Source organism: Larus michahellis, chromosome 29 (genome assembly GCF_964199755.1).
Source record: "Larus michahellis chromosome 29, bLarMic1.1, whole genome shotgun sequence".
NCBI lineage: Eukaryota > Metazoa > Chordata > Aves > Charadriiformes > Laridae > Larus > Larus michahellis.
In genome coordinates, this window is record NC_133924.1 from 805,696 (window position 1) to 817,089 (window position 11,394).

The 11,394-nt window shown below is 68.2% G+C and overlaps 2 protein-coding genes across 3 annotated transcripts; both read left to right on the plus strand.

Moving 5' to 3' along the window:
* Nucleotides 1-451: 451 nt before the first annotated feature.
* Nucleotides 452-5,941, plus strand: LOC141735144 (uncharacterized). Of its 2 annotated transcripts, XM_074567687.1 has the most exons (3): nt 452-1,099; nt 2,975-3,375; nt 5,118-5,941. In XM_074567687.1, the coding sequence occupies exons 2-3, from the start codon at nt 2,976-2,978 to the stop codon at nt 5,567-5,569; spliced, it is 852 nt and encodes a 283-aa protein (XP_074423788.1). In that variant the 5' UTR covers nt 452-1,099; nt 2,975; the 3' UTR covers nt 5,570-5,941. The 2 variants fall into 2 exon arrangements, with proteins under 2 accessions (XP_074423788.1, XP_074423787.1); XM_074567686.1 differs by lacking the exon at nt 452-1,099 and having other exon boundaries at nt 2,289-3,375.
* A 985-nt stretch (nt 5,942-6,926) lies between these two features.
* Nucleotides 6,927-10,476, plus strand: LOC141735169 (uncharacterized). The gene is made up of 2 exons (XM_074567750.1): nt 6,927-7,161; nt 9,307-10,476. Exons 1-2 carry the CDS (start codon nt 7,120-7,122, stop codon nt 10,378-10,380), a joined length of 1,116 nt encoding a protein of 371 aa, XP_074423851.1. The 5' UTR covers nt 6,927-7,119; the 3' UTR covers nt 10,381-10,476.
* Nucleotides 10,477-11,394: the final 918 nt, after the last annotated feature.

Here is an 11,394-nt window from a genome sequence, read left to right on the forward strand (position 1 = left end):
GCCCTGAGGGGGTAAATCAGGGCCCTGGAGGAGTAAATGAGGGTCCTGGAGGTGCAAATCAGGGGCTGAGGGGGTAAATCAGGGCCCTGGAGGAGTAAATCTGATCCGTGGAGGTGTAAATTGGGGTCCGAGGGGGTAAATCAGGGCCCTGGAGGTGTAAATGAGGGTGCTAGAGGTGTAAACTGGGGTCCGAGGGGGTAAATCAGGGCCCTGGAGGTGTAAGTGAGGGTGCTAGGGGTGTAAATCGGGGCCTGAGGGGGTAAATCAGGGCCCTGGAGGTGTAAATGAGGGTGCTAGGGGTGTAAATCGGGGGCTGAGGGGGTAAATCAGGGCCCTGGAGGTGTAAATGAGGGTGCTAGAGGTGTAAATCGGGGGCTGAGGGGGTAAATCAGGGCCCTGGAGGAGTAAATCTGATCCGTGGTGGTGTAAATCAGGGTCCGAGGGGGTAAATCAGGGCCCTGGAGGTGTAAATGAGGGTGCTAGAGGTGTAAATCGGGGCCTGAGGGGGTAAATCAGGGCCCTGGAGGTGTAAATGAGGGTGCTAGGGGTGTAAATTGGGGCCTGAGGGGGTAAATCAGGGCCCTGGAGGTGTAAATGAGAGTGCCAGAGGTGTAAATCGGGGCCTGAGGGGGTAAATCAGGGCCCTGGAGGTGTAAATGAGGGTGCTAGAGGTGTAAATCGGGGCCTGAGGGGGTAAATCAGGGCCCTGGAGGAGTAAATCTGATCCGTGGTGGTGTAAATCAGGGTCCGAGGGGGTAAATCAGGGCCCTGGAGGTGTAAATGAGGGTGCTAGAGGTGTAAATCGGGGCCTGAGGGGGTAAACCAGGGCCCCGGGGGGTAAATCTGAGCCTGGAGGGGGCAAATATGAGCCCCGAGGGGGTAAATCCGGGGCCTTGGGGTGCAAAAGAGGGCCCCGGCGGTGTAAACGCGGTCCCCGAGGGTGTAAATCAGGGCCCTGGGGGTAAAGCGGGGGTCGGAGGGGCGGCGGGACCGTGGCCGCCCGGGTCCCTCCCGTCTCCCCGGATGCCCGGCTCCCGTGGGAGCGGCAGTGACGTCGGTGCCACCGGCTGTGGGGACCGTCCCCGAGGGACACGGGGAGGTAGGTGCTGGCAGGGCCAGACCCGGCCGCGCGGGTGCCTTGCAGGGACGGGGGGTGCGGGGGGGACGACAGCCCCCCAGGGGTGGGAGGGGGTGCCGGGGTTTTTTTGGGGGGGGGGGGATGGCAGGCGGAGGCCTGGGCTGGGTCCCCGCGTGGCTGCGGAAAGGGAAGTGGCGGCGTTCCTGCGCCCGGACGCCTCGGGTTCCTCGCGGGGGCAATGGCGGCCACGCCCGGACGCCTTGTGGCACCAACGGCCGCGTCCCTCTTCTAGGGGTGCACGGGCGTCCCCAACCGCGACACCTTGGCCCCTGGAGGGGGTCCCGTTCCCGGACGCCTGGGTGCCCTCCCAAACGCCTGGGTCCCATTCCCGGACGCCTGGGTCCCCACCCCGATGCCTAGGTCCCCTCCCGGACACCTGGGTCCCATCCCTGGATGCCTGGGTCCCCTCCCAGACGCCTGGGTCCCATCCCCGAACGTCTGGGTCCCCTCCCAGACACGTGGGTCCCCTCCTGGACACCTGAGTCCCATCCTCAAACGCCTGGGTCCCATCCCTGGACACCTGGGTCCCCTCCCGGACACCTGGGTCCCCTCCTGGATGCCTGGGTCCCCTCCCAGACGCCTGGGTCCCATCCCTGGATGCCTGGGTCCCCAACCCGATGCCTGGGTCCCCACCCCAAACACCTGGGTCCCATCCCGAACGTCTGGGTCCCCTCCCGGACACCTGGGTCCCACCCCTGGATGCGTGGATCCCATCCCTGAACACCTGGGTCCCATCCCCAGATGCCTGGGTCCCATCCCTGGATGCCTGGGTCCCATCCCCGAACGGCCGGGTCCCCTCCCAGACACCTGGGTCCCCTCCTGGACGCCTGGGTCCCATCCCTGGATGCCTGGGTCCCCTCCCGGACACCTGGGTCCCATCCCTGGATGCCTGGGTCCCCATCCCGATGCCTGAGTCCCATCCCTGAATGCCTGAGTCCCCAATCCGATGCCTGGGTCCCCTCCCGGACGCCCGGGTCCCCTCCCAGATGCCTGAGTCCCATCCCTGAACGCCTGGGTCCCCACCCTGATGCCTGGGTCCCCTCCCGGACACCAGGGTCCCATCCCTGGATGCCTGGATCCCATCCCCAAACGCCTGGGTCCCATCCCCGATGCCTGAGTCCCATCCCTGAACGCCTGAGTCCCCAATCCGATGCCTGGGTCCCCTCCCGGACACCTGAGTCCCATCCCTGGATGCCTGGATCCCATCCCTGGATGCCTGGGTCCCATCCCCGAACGGCCGGGTCCCATCCCAGACACCTGGGTCCCCTCCCAGACACCTGGATCCCATCCCCGGACGCCTGGGTCCCCATCCCGATGCCTGAGTCCCATCCCTGAACACCTGAGTCCCCAACCCGATGCCTGGGTCCCTTCCCGGACACCTGAGTCCCATCCCTGGATGCCTGGATCCCATCCCCGAACTCCCGGGTCCCATCCCCGGACGCCTGGGTCCCCTCCCGGACGCCTGGGTCCCATCCCTGGATGCCTGGATCCCATCCCTGAACGCCCGGGTCCCATCCCGGACACCTGGATCCCCACCCAAACACACGGGTCCCACCTCCAAACGCCTGGGTCCCTGTTATCTCCATTAAGGGCTTGGGGAGGGGTCCCCACCCGGACACCTGGGTCCCCCGCAGGACACCTGGGTCCCCCAGGGTCCCCACCCCGAACACCTGGGTCCCCACCCAGACACCTGGGTCCCCACCCACATACGTGGGTCCCCACCCGGACGCCTGGGTCCCCTGCAGGACACCTGGGTCCCCCAGGGTCCCCACCCCGAACACCTGGGTCCCCACCCACATACGTGGGTCCCCACCCGGACGCCTGGGTCCCCCGCAGGATGTCCTCTCCTCCGCTGTCCCCGGCGGTGGCCTCGGCCGCGGCGGCCTCCAGGCAGGCGCTGCAGGCGCTGGCGGGGCTGGCGGAGGCGCTGGGGACGCCGGGGACGGTGGTGACGGCGGCGGCGCTGGCGGAGGCGAAGGCGGCGCTTGAGGAGGCGGAGGCGGCGCTGGCGGGGCTGGAAGCGGCGTTGGTGGCGGCGATGGCGACGGTGGCGACGGCGGCAGCGACGCCGACTCCGGGGCTCGACGCCGAAGGTCTTTACCGGGCGCTGGCGGTGGCCGCCGATGCCAGCGCCAAGGAGCTGGAGCAGGAGCTGCGCCGGAACCGCCGGCGCCGCTGGGGTCTGTGGCTGGTCCGGACCGTCACCCTGGTGCTGATGCTTCTCTGCGTTCCCCTGCGTGAGTACGGACCAGTATAGACCAGAATGGACCAGTTCAGGCCAGTAGGGAGCCCTACGGATCCCCTTGGACCAGTAATACCAGTGGAGAACCCTACAGACCAGCAGGGAACCCTACAGACCAGTAGAGACTTTCTGCTGTCCTGACCAGTAGGGACCAGTTCAGACCAGTAGGGAGGCCTATGGATCCGCTTGGGCCAGTAACACCAGTGGAGAACCCTACAGACCAGTAGAGACCAGTAGGGAGCCCTACAGACCGGTACGGACTAGTGGGAAGCCCTACGGGCCAGTAGAGACTTTCCCTTGACCAGACCAGTAGGGACCAGTTTAGACCAGTAGGGAGCCCTACAGACCGGTACGGACTAGTGGGAAGCCCTACGGGCCAGTAGAGACTTTCCCTTGCCCAGACCAGTAGGGACCAGTTTAGACCAGTAGGGAGCCCTACAGACCGGTACGGACTAGTGGGAAGCCTTACGGGCCAGTAGAGACTTTCCCTTGCCCAGACCAGTAGGGACCAGTTTAGACCAGTGGGGAGCCCTACGGATCCGCTTGGACCAGTAATACCAGTGGAGAACCCTACAGACCAGTATGGGCCAGGAGGAAGCTCTACGGACCAGTATAGACTTTCTCTTGCCCTGGCCAGTATAGGCCAGAATGGACCAGTTCAGACCACTAGAGACCACTAAGAATCAGTGTACACCAGTAGGGACCAGTACAGACCAGTGCACGACCACTGCGGGCCAGTACAAACTTTCCCATAGCCTGACCACTGTAGACCAGTATGGACCAGTAAGGACCATTACAGACCAGTGTGGAACAGTATGATCCCGTAGGCATCGCTGTAGACCAGCAGGGACCAGTTCAGACCAGTTCAGACCAGTAGGAAACCCTACAGATCTCTTTGGATCAGTAATACCAGTAGAGGACCCTGCAGACCAGTATGGACCAGTAAGAAACCCTACAGACCAGTAGAAGCTACTCTGCTCTGACCACTATAGACCTGCCTGGACCTATATGGGCTGCTAAGGAGCTCCACAGACCAGTTCAAACCAGTATATGCCAGTAGGGACCAGTAGGAGCCACCGTAGACCAGTAGGGACCAGTAAAGACCAGTTGGGTGTCCTACAGACCAGTGTGGACCAGTGTAGAGCTTCCCCTCAACTGCGATGGACTGGGGGACACTGGGAGGGGACTGGGGACATCGGGAGGGGACTGGGGACACTGGGACAAGACTGGGGACACTGGGAGGGGACTGGGGACACTGGAGTGGGGGACATCAGGAGGGGAGAGGGGACACTGGGACAAGACTGGGGACACTGGGAGGGGACTGGGGACACTGGGAGGGGACACCAGGAGGGGAGAGGGGACACTGGGACAAGGCTGGGGACACTGGGAGGGGACTGGGGACATTGGGAGGGGACACCAGGAGGGGAGAGGGGACACTGGGAGGGGACTGGGGACACTGGGAGGGGACTGGGGACATTGGGAGGGGACACCAGGACGGGAGAGGGGACACTGGGAGGGGACGGGGGGCACTGGGAGGGGATGGGGACCCTGGGACAAGACTGGGGACACTGGGAGGGGACTGGGGACATTGGGAGGGGACACCAGGAGGGGAGAGGGGACACTGGGACAAGACTGGGGACATTGGGAGGGGACTGGGGACACTGGGACAAGACTGGGGACACCGGGAGGGGACTGGGGACACCAGGTGATGTCCCTGTCCCCCCGATGTCCCCGCAGTGTCCCTGGACGTGGTGCGGGAGGCGCTGGGGGTGACACAGGAGAGCCACCTCGTCCCCTCCCTGGCCACCGTCGCCCTGGTCTGCCAGGTGGCCCTGTGGGGCACGGGGACATCCAAGCGTCACTTGGCCACCGCCGCCAGCCACCAGCGTCACCAAGCCCACCGCTACCGCCGCCTGGCCTGGGACACCGCCGCCGCCGCCGCCGCCACCACTGAGGCCACCAAGGCCATCGCCGACGCCAATGTCACCCTGGGGATGCTGGAGGAGGTGACCGACCACCTGAGGACCCTGGTGGACGCTGTCACCCAGGACCTGGAGATGGGTCAGGGCTTCCCTGCCAGCGCCCGGGCCCTGGGGGACACCGTGGTGGCCTTGGGGACAGCCATGGGGGACAAGGAGGGGACGGAGAGGTTGGCCCGGGCGCTGGAGGCTCTGCCGGGGGACGAGTAGGGACAAGGATGGGGACACCGGGAGGGTCCTGCTCATCCTGGGGACACCCCGATGTCCCTTCTCCATCTTGGGGACACCCCGATGTCCCATCTGGTGACACCCAGAGGTCCGTCCTTGTTCTGGGGACACCAGGATGTCCCCTGTCCCAGCGGGGGACACCAAGAGGGTCCTCCTCAACCTGGGGACATCCCGATGTCCCATCTGGGGACACCCCGGGGTCCCTCCTTGTTCTGGGGACACCGGGGTGTCCCCTGTCCCACCTGAGGAGGTTGAGGATGTCCCCTTTGTGGTCCCCCTTGTGGCCCGAGGACACCAGGGACGGGTTGGTGACACCGTCCCCCGTCCCCCCAATAAACCTCAGGGACGCGCCGAGCCCCCGACCTGTCACTGGGGTTGGGGACATGGCAGGGACACGGGGACGCCAGGGCAAGGGGACGTCCCCACCCCATTCAGAGGACACCCGGAGGAGGGGTGTCCCCAGGCCATCCCCGTCAAAGGGCTCGGGACTGTCCCCAGTGTCCCCAGGGGTGCCCGGCTGGATGTCCCCAAGCCATGGGCGACACGGTGGGGACACACGCGGGGATGTCGGGGATAGCACTGGGGGGGACACTGGGGACATCATCGTGGCCACCATGGGGACATGCTGAGGGCCAGCACTGGGGACGAGCCGTTGCCACACTGGGGACACCACTGGGGCTGCGTTGGGGACATCTCTGAGGCCACCTGGGCCACAGCACTGGGGACACTCCAGGGACATCGTTGGGGACACGCTGGGGCTGCCATTGAGGACACGTTGGGGACACTGAGGCCACCGTTGGGGTCAGCACTGGGGACGCGCTGGGGACGTGCTGGAGCCAGCACCGGGGACATGTTGGGGACGTCAGGGGGACACGGGGAGGACATTGAACGTTGCAGGTGACCGTCTTGGGGGGACACTGGGGGGAGGACGGGTGGGCCGTGGGGCTGCGCTGGGGACAGTGGGGGACGTCAGGGGCTGGGGGACACCGAGGACCGCGGGTGGCCGTGCTGGGCCCCCACTGGGGACATCAGGGGGGACATTGGGGGCCGTGGGGTCCCATTAGGGGACATTGGAGGCCGTGGGGTCCCACGGGGGGACACGGAAGGGGGTGAGTGGCCGTGCTGGGGCCACATTGGGGACATTGGGGGGGGGACATCAGGGACCGTAGGGCTGCGTTGGGGACATCGGGGGACACCGGGGGCCGTGGGACCCTGTTGGGGCCATTGGGGGACACCGAGGAATGGGGGTGGCCGCGCTGGGGCCCTTCCGGGGACATTGCGGGGGGACGCTGGGGGCTGCGGGGTCCCGTTGGGGACACGGGGGGGGGGGGGACACACCGGGGGGGTGGGTGGCCGTGCTGGGGTGACGGGGCGGGTGACGTCCCCGCTGGCGGCGTCCCCTCGCCCAGCCCCCGTGGGCTGAGCCCGGCCCAACCCGGGGCCTGTGTCCGGCCACCGCCGCCGCCGCGTCCCGGCCCCGCGTGTCCCCCCTCCGCGTCCCCTCCGTGTCCCCAAAGCCACCGCCGCCGCCTATGGAGACCCCCGAGGCCACCGGGGCCATCGTCCCCCCCGAGGTGGGACAAATCTCGGCGCTGGGTGGCCAGGGTGGGGGAGGGGACAGGACAGAGAGGTGGCAGGGGGGTGGCAGAGGGGACGGGGGGTGGCAGGGGGGTGACAGAGAGGGGGGATGGGGACAGGAGGTGGCAGGGGGTGACGGAGGGGACAGGGGGTGACAGGGAGGGGGGATAGGGATGGGGGGACGGGGGTGGCAGGGGGGTGACAGAGGGTGACAGAGGGGACAGGGGGTGGCAGGGGGTGACAGGGAGGGGGATGGGGGGACAGGGGGTGGCAGGGGGTGACAGAGGGGACAGGGGGTGGCAGAGGGGACAGGGGGTGGCAGGGGGTGACAGGGAGGGGGATGGGGATGGGGGGACAGGGGGTGGCAGAGGGGACGGGGGTGGCAGGGGGTGACAGAGGGGACAGGGGGTGGCAGGGGGTGACAGGGAGGGGGATGGGGACGGGGGGACAGGGGGTGGCAGAGGGGATGGGGGTGGCAGGGGGTGACAGAGGGGACAGGGGGTGGCAGGGGGTGACAGGGAGGGGGATGGGGACGGGGGGACAGGGGGTGGCAGAGGGGACGGGGGTGGCAGGGGGTGACAGAGGGGACAGGGGGTGGCAGGGGGTGACAGGTAGGGGGATGGGGACAAGGGGACAGAGGGTGACAGAGGGGACAGGGGGTGGCAGGGGGTGACAGGGAGGGGGGATGGGGATGGGGGATCAGGGGGTGGCAGGGGGTGACAGAGGGTGACAGAGGGGACAGGGGGTGGCAGGGGGTGACAGAGGGGACAGGGGGTGGCAGGGGGTGACAGGGAGGGGGATGGGGACGGGGGGACAGGGGGTGGCAGAGGGGACGGGGGTGGCAGGGGGTGACAGAGGGGACGGGGGGTGGCAGGGGGTGACAGAGAGGGGGGATGGGGACAGGAGGTGGCAGGGGGTGACGGAGGGGACAGGGGGTGACAGGGAGGGGGGATAGGGATGGGGGGACGGGGGTGGCAGGGGGGTGACAGAGGGTGACAGAGGGGACAGGGGGGTGACAGAGGGTGACAGAGGGGACAGGGGGTGGCAGGGGGTGACAGGGAGGGGGATGGGGGGACAGGGGGTGGCAGGGGGTGACAGAGGGGACAGGGGGTGGCAGAGGGGACAGGGGGTGGCAGGGGGTGACAGGGAGGGGGATGGGGATGGGGGGACAGGGGGTGGCAGAGGGGACGGGGGTGGCAGGGGGTGACAGAGGGGACAGGGGGTGGCAGGGGGTGACAGGGAGGGGGATGGGGACGGGGGGACAGGGGGTGGCAGAGGGGATGGGGGTGGCAGGGGGTGACAGAGGGGACAGGGGGTGACAGAGGGGACAGGGGGTGGCAGGGGGTGACAGGGAGGGGGATGGGGACGGGGGGACAGGGGGTGGCAGAGGGGATGGGGGTGGCAGGGGGTGACAGAGGGGACGGGGGTGGCAGGGGGTGACAGAGGGGACAGGGGGTGGCAGGGGGTGACAGGGAGGGGGGATGGGGGTGACAGGCGTGACCACGATGGGGACAGGGGGCGAGGGGGTGGCAGGGGGGTGGCAGAGCACATGGGGGTGGGAGGGGTGTGAGAAGGTGACGGGGACAGGGGGACAGGGCAGCGGCAGAGGGGACAGGGCGGGAGAGGGGACGACGTGGGGACAGGGAATGGGGTGGCAGGGGGGTGACGGGGACAGGGGATGGCGGTGACGGGGGACAGGGGGCCGTGGGGGTCACACAGGGTGGGGGGGGACCCCGGGGGGACACTGGGGACAATGAAGGGGACGGAGGACATGGGGGGACCCCAGGATGACATCAGGGGACCCCAAAGGGGACGAGGGCCATGGGGACCCCCAGGGTGGCATCAGAGGACCTTGAAGGTGACAAGGGCTTTTGGGGGACCCCGAGGAGGGGACAAGGGACGTGGGGGACATGAGGGTGGCATCGGGAGACCCTGAAGGGACCATCAGGGGACCCCAGAGGGGACAAAGGCCGTAGGGAACTCCAGGGTGGGGACAGGGGACATGGAGGAACCCCAGGGTGACGTGGGGACAGCAGAGGGGACGGGGGACATCAGATGCCACAGGGGACAAGGGACGTGGGGGACACCCAGGAGATAAGGGACACGGGGGACCGTGCCACCGGCCGTGTCCCTGTCCCCAGGTGTCCCCAGAGCTGCTGGAGCCGCTGGTGACTGTGGTGGCCATCCTGGGCGAGCTGGGGGCCACCCCAGGGGACGTCCCCCTGGCCGTGCCACCGGGCTCACTGCGGGCCGGGCTGGTGGCCCTCATTGCCGACATGAAGCGGGCCATGGGCCACCTTCATGGAGAGGCCACCCGCCTCCATCGTGCCCTGGCCACCGCCGGGGCCACCACAGGGGCCACCCCTGAGCCTGCTGCTGTCCCGCCAGGGGATCCCGCTGTCCCCGGGGCCACTGCGGGGGACCCTTGGACCACCGCGGCAACCATCACCCTCAGGTGGCGGGAGGCGGTGGCCTCTGTGGAGGCCATCTGGGCCAGGTTGGCAGGGGACGCGGTGCGTCTGCGGGACGCCTGTGGGACCGCGGCCACCGCGGGGGCCACCACTGAGGTCACCACGGACCACCTGGCAGCGGCGGTGGCCCAGCAGGACAAGGCGCGCCAGGAGCTGCTGGGGGCCACCCGGGCACTGCCAGTGACCTCAGAGGTGGCCACGATGGCCGAGGCGGTAGCAGACCATGAGACACGGGTGGCCGAGGCCAGCGCGGGGCTGCAGGCGGCCACTGAGGCCACCGAGAAGACGGTGGTGGCAATGGTGGAGACGGCGGTGGCCAAGGAACGGAGACGGGTAGCGGCGGCGGCCCACGAGCCCCTGGGACGCTTGGTGGCCGCCTGTCACGGGGCCACCTACTTCTACTGTCACCTGCGCCGCTGCCTCGAGGACATCGAGGCCACCGTGGCTGCCATGGCTGCTGGACGCGGTGGCCCTGAGGGGACACGCGGTGGCCCTGCGGCTCCTGGGGTGGCCCAGGAGGGTCCCGGTGTCCCCAGGGACCTGATGGCAGCGGTGGCAGTGGCCGAGGGGCTGTGGGAGGCCAGCGCCCACCTGGCCAAGGGCCACCTCCTGGGGACGCTGCGGATGGCGCGGGGACTGCTCGTCAATCCTGGCGTCCCCGATGCCACCGCGGCCACCACCGTGGCCCAGCGCTGCCGGGATGCCACCGCCGCCCTCCCAGGGCTGCTGCGGGGACGGCGGTAGGGGACGGTGGCTTCGTTAGGGACCGATGGCCTCGCTGGGGACCGGTGGCTTCTTCGGGGACCGGTGGCATCAACACGGCACTGTTGCAGTCCTGGACCTGTGTCACTTTGTCCCCAACACGTGTCCCACCTGTCCCCTTTGTCCCCACGCCCCCTCCCATGTCCCCGTGTCACCTCTCCACGTGCCTCCCCGTCCCCATACGTCACCCCACGTCCCCTTGAAGCGTCCCCATGGGGCTTCCTGGTGTCCCCAAAGCCACCACCACCATCCAACGGGGTCCTGGTGTCCCTACGGGGAAATCCAGTGTCCCCAAGGCCACCGCGGCGACCCCAGAGGGTCCCGGTGTCCCCAGGGCCACCACGGCCGTGCAGATGGACCTCTCCCCCCGTGTCCCCTCCACGTCCCCGTCACCTCCTGTGCGTCCCCACAGCCCCTCCCGTGTCTTCCCGTGTCCCCTCGTTGTCCCCATAGGTCCCTGTGTCCCCCTGTCCCCCCCGAAAGCAGGGGGGCTTGTGGTCCCCCACCCCACGGGAGAGGTGACACCCCCCCCCCCCCATCCCCCCAAAAAAGGGGGGGATTTGGTGTCCCCCACCCCACCAGGGAGGTGACACCCCCCCGTCCCCCCCAAAAAAGGGGGGATTTGGTGTCCCCCACCCCAAGGGGGAGGTGACATCCCCCCCCCCCCCAAAAAAAAGGGGAGATTTGGTGTCCCCCACCCCACCAGGGAGGTGACACCCCCCCGTCCCCCCCAAAAAAGGGGGGGATTTGGTGTCCCCCACCCCACCAGGGAGGTGACACCCCCCCGTCCCCCCCAAAAAAGGGGGGATTTGGTGTCCCCCACCCCACCAGGGAGGTGACACCCCCAAGTTTCCCCAAAAAAGGGGGGGATTTGGTGTCCCCCACCCCAAGGGGGAGGTGACATCCCCCCCCCCCCCCAAAAAAAAGGGGGGATTTGGTGTCCCCCACCCCACGGGAGAGGTGACACCCCCCCGTCCCCCAGAAGGGGGGAGTTGG

Bases quoted from the DNA above. Each gene is read 5' to 3' on its own strand.
- LOC141735144 (XM_074567686.1), top strand. From the start codon at position 2,289: ATGCCTGGGTCCCCTCCCGGACACCTGAGTCCCATCCCTGGATGCCTG. The intron at 3,376-5,117 runs GTGAGTACGGAC...ATGTCCCCGCAG, and splicing joins GCTTCTCTGCGTTCCCCTGC to TGTCCCTGGACGTGGTGCGG.
- LOC141735169 (XM_074567750.1), top strand. From the start codon at position 7,120: ATGGAGACCCCCGAGGCCACCGGGGCCATCGTCCCCCCCGAG. The intron at 7,162-9,306 runs GTGGGACAAATC...CCCTGTCCCCAG, and splicing joins GGGCCATCGTCCCCCCCGAG to GTGTCCCCAGAGCTGCTGGA.